Here is a 7,742-nt window from a genome sequence, read left to right as displayed (position 1 = left end):
CCCCCCTCGCGTTCACTCACTCACCGACTGATCCCCCCCCCTCCGGTTCACTCACTCACCGACTGATCCCCCCCCCCTCCGGTTCACTCCACTCACCGACTGATCCCCCCCCCCCCTCCGGTTCACTCACTCACCGACTGATCCCCCCCCTCCGGTTCACTCACTCACGACTGATCCCCCCCCCCCCTCCGGTTCACTCACTCACCGACTGATCCCCCCCCCCTCCGGTTTCACTCACTCACTGACTGATCCCCCCCCCTCCGGTTCACTCACTCACGACTGATCCCCCCCCCCTCCGGTTCACTCACTCACCGACTGATCCCCCCCCCCTCCGGTTCACTCACTCACTGACTGATCCCCCCCCCCCTCCGGTTCACTCACTCGACCCGGACGTGATCCCCCCCCCCTCCGGTTCACTCACTCACCGACTGATCCCCCCCCTCCGGTTCACTCACTCACCGACTGATCCCCCCCCCCGTCCGGTTCACTCACTCACTGACTGATCCCCCCCCCCTCCGGTTCACTCACTCACCGACTGATCCCCCCCCCCCCTCCGGTTCACTCACTCACTGACTGATCCCCCCCCTCCGGTTCACTCACTCACCGACTGATCCCCCCCCCCTCCGGTTCACTCACTCACCGACTGATCCCCCCCCCCTCCGGTTCACTCACTCACCGACTGATCCCCCCCCCCCTCCGGTTCACTCACCTCACCGACTGATCCCCCCCCCCCTCCGGTTCACTCACTCACTGACTGATCCCCCCCCCCTCCGGTTCACTCACTCATCCGACTGATCCCCCCCCCCCTCCGGTTCACTCACTCACCGACTGATCCCCCCCCCCCTCCGGTTCACTCACTCACCTGACTGATTCCCCCCCCCCTCCGGTTCACTCACTCACCGACTGATTCCCCCCCCCCCTCCGGTTCACTCACTCACCGACTGATCCCCCCCCCCTCCGGTTCACTCACTCACCTGACTGATCCCCCCCCCTCCGGTTCACTCACTCACCGACTGATCCCCCCCCCCTCCGGTTCACTCACTCACCTGACTGATCTCCCCCCCTCCCGGTTCACTCACTCACCGACTGATCCCCCCCCCCTCCGGTTCACTCACTCACCGACTGATCCCCCCCCCTCCGGTTCACTCACTCACCGACTGATCCCCCCCCCCTCCGGTTCACTCACTCACCTGACTGATCCCCCCCCCCTCCGGTTCACTCACTCACCGACTGATCCCCCCCCCCTCCGGTTCACTCACTCACCGACTGATCCCCCCCCCCTCCGGTTCACTCACTCACCGACTGATCCCCCCCCTCCGGTTCACTCACTCACCGACTGATCCCCCCCCCCCTCCGGTTTCACTCCCTCACTGACTGACCCCCCCCCCCTCCGGTTCACTCACTCACCGACTGATCCCCCCCCCCCTCCGGTTCACTCACTCACCGACTGATCCCCCCCCCCCCTCCGGTTCACTCACTCACCGACTGATCCCCCCCCCCCCTCCGGTTCACTCACTCACCTGACTGATCCCCCCCCCCTCCGGTTCACTCACTCACCGACTGATCCCCCCCCCCCTCCGGTTCACTCACTCACCCGACTGATCCCCCCCCCCCTCCGGTTCACTCACTCACCTGACTGACCCCCCCCCCTCCGGTTCACTCACTCACTGACTGATCCCCCCCCTCCGGTTCACTCACTCACCGACTGATCCCCCCCCCCCTCCGGTTCACCTCACTCACCGGACTGATCCCCCCCCCTCCGGTTCACTCACTCACCGACTGATCCCCCCCCCTCCGGTTCACTCACTCACCGACTGATCCCCCCCCCCTCCGGTTCACTCACTCACCGACTGATCCCCCCCCCCCTCCGGTTCACTCACTCACCGACTGATCCCCCCCCCTCCGGTTCACTCACTCACCGACTGATCCCCCCCCCCCTCCGGTTCACTCACTCACCGACTGATCCCCCCCCTCCGGTTCACTCACTCACCGACTGATCCCCCCCCCCTCCGGTTCCACTCACTCACTGACTGATCCCCCCCCTCCCGTTCACTCCACTCCCCGACTGATCCCCCCCCTCGGTTCACTCACTCACCGACTGATCCCCCCCCCCCTCCGGTTCACTCACTCACCGACTGATCCCCCCCCCCCTCCGGTTCACTCACTCACCGACTGATCCCCCCCCCCTCCGGTTCACTCACTCACCGACTGATCCCCCCCCCCCCCTCCGGTTCACTCACTCACTGACTGATCCCCCCCCCCCCTCCGGTTCACTCACTCACCGACTGATCCCCCCCCCCTCCGGTTCACTCACTCACCGACTGATCCCCCCCCCCTCCGGTTCACTCACTCACCGACTGATCCCCCCCCCCTCCGGTTCACTCACTCACCGACCTGATCCCCCCCCCCCTCCGGTTCACTCACTCACTCACTGATCCCCCCCCTCCGGTTCACTCACTCACTCACTGATCCCCCCCCCCTCCGGTTCACTCACTCACCGACTGATCCCCCCCCCCCTCCGGTTCACTCACTCACTGACTGATCCCCCCCCCTCCGGTTCACTCACTCACCGACTGATCCCCCCCCCCTCCGGTTCACTCACTCACCGACTGATCCCCCCCCCCCTCCGGTTCACTCACTCACCTGACTGATCCTCCCCCCCCTCCGGTTCACTCACTCACCGACTGATCCCCCCCCCCTCCGGTTCACTCACTCACTGGACTGATCCTCCCCCCCTCCGGTTCACTCACTCACTGACTGATCCCCCCCCCCTCCGGTTCACTCACTCACTGACTGATCCTCCCCTCCGGTTCACTCACTCACTCACTGATCCCCCCCCCTCCGGTTCACTCACTCACTGACTGATCCCCCCCCCTCCGGTTCACTCACTCACTGGACTGACATCCCCCCCCCTCCGGTTCACTCACTCACTGATGATCCCCCCCCCTCCGGTTCACTCACTCACCGACTGATCCCCCCCCCCTCCGGTTCACTCACTCACTGACTGATCCCCCCCCCTCCCGGTTCACTCACTCACCGACTGATCCCCCCCCCCCCTCCGGTTCACTCACTCACTGACTGATCCCCCCCCCTCCGGTTCACCTCACTCACGACTGATCCCCCCCCTCCGGTTCACTCATCACGACTGATCCCCCCCCTCCGGTTCACTCACTCACTGACTGATCCCCCCCCCCTCCGGTTCACTCACTCACTGACTGATCCCCCCCCCCCTCCGGTTCACTCACTCACCGACTGATCCCCCCCCCCTCCGGTTCACTCACTCACTGACTGATCCCCCCCTCCGGTTCCACTCACCGACTGATCCCCCCCTCCGTTACTCACTCACGGACTGATCCCCCCCCTCCGGTTCACTCACTCACTGACTGATCCCCCCCCCCTCCGGTTCACTCACTCCACCGACTGATCCCCCCCCCCTCCGGTTCACTCACTCACTCACTGATCCCCCCCCCCCTCCGGTTCACTCACTCACCGACTGATCCCCCCCCCCCTCCGGTTCACTCACTCACTCACTGATCCCCCCACCCCTCCGGTTCACTCACTCACCGACTGATCCCCCCCCCCTCCGGTTCACTCACTCACTGACTGATCCCCCCCCTCCGGTTCACTCACTCACTGACTGATCCCCCCCCCCTCCGGTTCACTCACTCACCGACTGATCCCCCCCCCCTCCGGTTCACTCACTCACGCTGATCCCCCCCCTCCGGTCTCACTCACTGACTGATCCCCCCCTCCGGTTCACTCACTCACCGACTGATCCCCCCCCCCCTCCGGTTCACTCACTCACTGACTGATCCCCCCCCCCTCCGGTTCACTTCCAGGACTGATCCCCCCCCTCCGGTTCACTCACTCACTGACTGATCCCCCCCCCCCCCCCTCCCGGTTCACTCACTCACTGACTGATCCCCCCCCCCCCCTCCGGTTCACTCACTCACTGACTGATCCCCCCCTCCGGTTCACTCACTCACCGACTGATCCCCCCCCCCCCTCCGGTTCACTCACTCACCGACTGATCCCCCCCTCCGGTTCACTCACTCACTGACTGATCCCCCCCCCCTCCGGTTCACTCACTCACCGACTGATCCCTCCCTCCGGTTCACTCCTCACCGACTGATTCCCCCCCCCCTCCGGTTCACTCACTCACCGACTGATCCCCCCCCCCTCCGGTTCACTCACTCACTGACTGATCCCCCCCCCCCCCTCCGGTTCACTCACTCACTGACTGATCCCCCCCCCCTCCGGTTCACTCCACTCACCCGACTGATCCCCCCCCCCCCTCCGGTTCACTCACTCACTGACTGATCCCCCCCCCCTCCGGTTCACTCACTCACTGACTGATCCCCCCCCCCCCTCCGGTTCACTCACTCACTGACTGATCCCCCCCCCCCCTCCGGTTCACTCACTCACCGACTGATCCCCCCCCCCCTCCGGTTCACTCACTCACCGACTGATTCCCCCCCCCCCTCCGGTTCACTCACTCACTGACTGATCCCCCCCCCCTCCGGTTCACTCACTCACTGACTGATCCCCCCCCCTCCGGTTCACTCACTCACCGACTGATCCCCCCCCCCCTCCGGTTCACTCACTCACCGACTGATTCCCCCCCCCCCTCCGGTTCACTCACTCACTGACTGATCCCCCCCCCCCTCCGGTTCACTCACTCACTGACTGATCCCCCCCCCTCCGGTTCACTCACTCACTGACTGATCCCCCCCCCCTCCGGTTCACTCACTCACTGACTGATCCCCCCCCCCCTCCGGTTCACTCACTCACCGACTGATCCCCCCCCCCCCCTCCGGTTCACTCACTCACTGACTGATCCCCCCCCCCCCTCCGGTTCACTCACTCACTGACTGATCCCCCCCTCCGGTTCACTCACTCACCGACTGATCCCCCCCCCCCCCCTCCGGTTCACTCACTCACCGACTGATCCCCCCCTCCGGTTCACTCACTCACTGACTGATCCCCCCCCCCCTCCGGTTCACTCACTCACCGACTGATCCCTCCCCTCCGGTTCACTCACTCACCGGACTGATTCCCCCCCCCCTCCGGTTCACTCACTCACCGACTGATCCCCCCCCCCTCCGGTTCACTCACTCACTGACTGATCCCCCCCCCCCCCTCCGGTTCACTCACTCACTGACTGATCCCCCCCCCCTCCGGTTCACTCACTCACCGACTGATCCCCCCCCCCCTCCGGTTCACTCACTCACTGACTGATCCCCCCCTCCGGTTCACTCACTCACCGACTGATCCCCCCCCCCCTCCGGTTCACCTCACTCACCGACTGATCCCCCCCTCCGGTTCACTCACTCACCGACTGATCCCCCCTCCCTCCGGTTCACTCACTCACCGACTGATCCCCCCCCCCTCCGGTTCACTCACTCACCGACTGATCCCCCCCCCCTCCGGTTCACTCACTCACCGACTGATCCCCCCCCTCCGGTTCACTCACTCACCGACTGATCCCCCCCCCCCCCCTCCGGTTCACTCACTCACTGACTGATCCCCCCCCCTCCGGTTCACTCACTCACCGACTGATCCCCCCCCCTCCGGTTTCACTCACTCACCGACTGATCCCCCCCCCCCTCCGGTTCACTCACTCACTGACTGATCCCCCCCCCTCCGGTTCACTCACTCACCGACTGATCCCCCCCCTCCGGTTCACTCACTCACTGACTGATCCCCCCCCCCCCCTCCGGTTCACTCACTCACTGACTGATCCCCCCCCCCTCCGGTTCACTCACTCACCGACTGATCCCCCCCCCCCTCCGGTTCACTCACTCACTGACTGACTACCCTCCCCTCCGGTTGGTTCCCCCGCCCGTCCCCTCGTTCACTCGCTCCCCACCACGGAACACTCATTCATTGCCCTCCCGCTCCCCCCCCCCCCCCCCGTTGTTTGTTCCCTTCATGACCCTTGTAACTTGCCCCCTTTGCTTTCCCTGCAGCGGCCACCGAGCTGACCATTCCGCGGAGCCTGGGCACCGGGGCCGGGGCAGGGGCAGTAGCGGGCCGGACCGGGGAGCACCTGCAGCTGGCGCTGCCGGCCTGGGGCACCGAGCTGGTGCTGTCGCTGAGGCGTGGGCTTCGCTTCTTGGCGCCGGCTTTCACCGTGGAGGAGCGGGGCCGAGGTATCGGCCGTCTCCCCACCGAGCACCATTGCTTCTACAGCGGCCACGTCCGCCACCGCCGCCGCTCCTTCGCCTCCCTAAGCACCTGCCGCGGATTGGTAATGGTCCTTCGCACCTTCTGTCGCAGCTCGTTCGGCCCATCCTGGCTCTGAGTGCTGGTGGGAGAGGTCCCAATGTTCTCGTCATGTAGACAGTCGCTACGCGGGCTAGAGGGGCAGTTACCCTGGGTAAAGGCGAAGGCTTGTTAGTAGATTCGGGATGACCGAGTTCTGTAGCAGAGTCAGGTGTGACGGGTTTACATAACGGGGCAGACAAGGATTCCGGTCCCTGATGAGAGTCCTGAATGCGAGTTATTCGGGGGTAAAAAATCGTCTCATGGATTCCCGAATACTCTGATTCCGACTCCAGTTGAAAAGTTGTTGCGACTTTACCTAATACAGGATGCCTGAGAGAGAAACGCTCACATTATTGGTAGTCGATTGATTGCTTACTTTCAGAAAACAAATAAAACGACAGATGTAATCTGAATCAATAACAGAAACTCAATTAGTCACACTGTGCAGAGTTTCCGATCGGGGACCCCCTTTCTCCGAGCCCAATTTGTTTCGCGTTACTTTCAGAAGAATCGGCTGAAGTTTGCAGGTTTGACAGATGCGGACTCCCCGTCTTCACCTGCGTTGACAGCGTGTGTCGGGGACGGGGAATCCCTCTGCTCCAACGTGTCTCCAGCGACGCCCACTCTCGGCTGCATGTCGCGTTGGTGGGGAAGGTAGTGCTGCGACCCCGGGGACGAACATCTCTCGCTGATGAACAGATGTTTTCTTCAGAGGTCGCGGCGCAGTTTGCATTTGTTTTGGTCCCGTTCTCAGTGCCGTTCTGGCTTTGAAGCTCTAATAGAAGACTAGTCCTGGATTTTTTTTTAGAAGGCGAATTAATTAGCATTTTCGGAAGTACAACAGTATTTTCATTTTTGTCTCTCCCCCGAGCTACACATACCACACTCGGTTTATGTAAAGTGTTACGACATTTCTGCACTAGTTGCAGTGAAAAGACGGGATGCCGTCACTTTTGCAGATTGATGGCGATTGCAAACAAAACTTTGGGAACTGGAAGAGAAGCTTGAGAATATTCTGATTCGTGCAAAGGGTTCCTCGTTGCATTATTATTAGGTATTTGAGGACAGGAGCGTTTGAAATTTGAGGCTTCAAATACGAACTCGAGTGTTTTTAATTTTATAACTAATTCAAGATGACATGTACAGTAAGTACATCGGCACAAATCCGTTTTTACATTCCTCATCAAATTAAGGCTCAGTCCTCGGTGGCCTGTGTTAACAGGTTCCTGGGCTGTGGACCCTCTATTATCCCCACTCCGCCCCCACAGTAACCTTTGCAATGGTTGCGCCGAGCTTCACTGCACAACCAAAGGACCAACACCGTAAACATGAGAAAGTCTGCGGAGGCTGGAAATCCGAAACTACACACACTAAATGCTGGAGGAACTCAGCCAGTCAGGTAGCATCCACGGATGTGCATAGATGGTCAACCTTTCCAGCCGGGACTGAGAAGGAAGGGGGGAAGACACCAGAGG

At 62.4% G+C, this 7,742-nt stretch overlaps 1 protein-coding gene and 1 long non-coding RNA gene across 4 annotated transcripts in view; one reads left to right on the top strand and one right to left on the bottom strand.

Annotated features, from left to right (window-relative positions):
- LOC140718798 (uncharacterized) overlaps positions 1–6,648 on the bottom strand; it is a 34,450-nt gene extending 27,802 nt beyond the window's left edge. The window contains exon 1 of the long non-coding RNA XR_012096792.1: positions 6,268–6,648. This is a non-coding gene — a long non-coding RNA (uncharacterized lncRNA). The remainder of the gene's footprint in view (positions 1–6,267) is intronic.
- adamts17 (ADAM metallopeptidase with thrombospondin type 1 motif, 17) overlaps positions 1–7,742 on the top strand; it is a 429,617-nt gene that overhangs the window by 16,245 nt on the left and 405,630 nt on the right. For all 3 annotated transcript variants that reach the window (XM_073032969.1, XM_073032968.1, XM_073032970.1), the window contains exon 2: positions 5,970–6,250. In XM_073032969.1, coding sequence (XP_072889070.1) covers positions 5,970–6,250 — 281 coding nt within the window. The remainder of the gene's footprint in view (positions 1–5,969; positions 6,251–7,742) is intronic.

Source organism: Hemitrygon akajei, chromosome 30 (assembly GCF_048418815.1).
Source record: "Hemitrygon akajei chromosome 30, sHemAka1.3, whole genome shotgun sequence".
Classification (NCBI taxonomy): Eukaryota; Metazoa; Chordata; class Chondrichthyes; order Myliobatiformes; family Dasyatidae; genus Hemitrygon; species Hemitrygon akajei.
The sequence above is the reverse complement of the archived record's forward strand: the minus strand, read 5'-3'. Positions and strand labels throughout refer to the sequence as shown.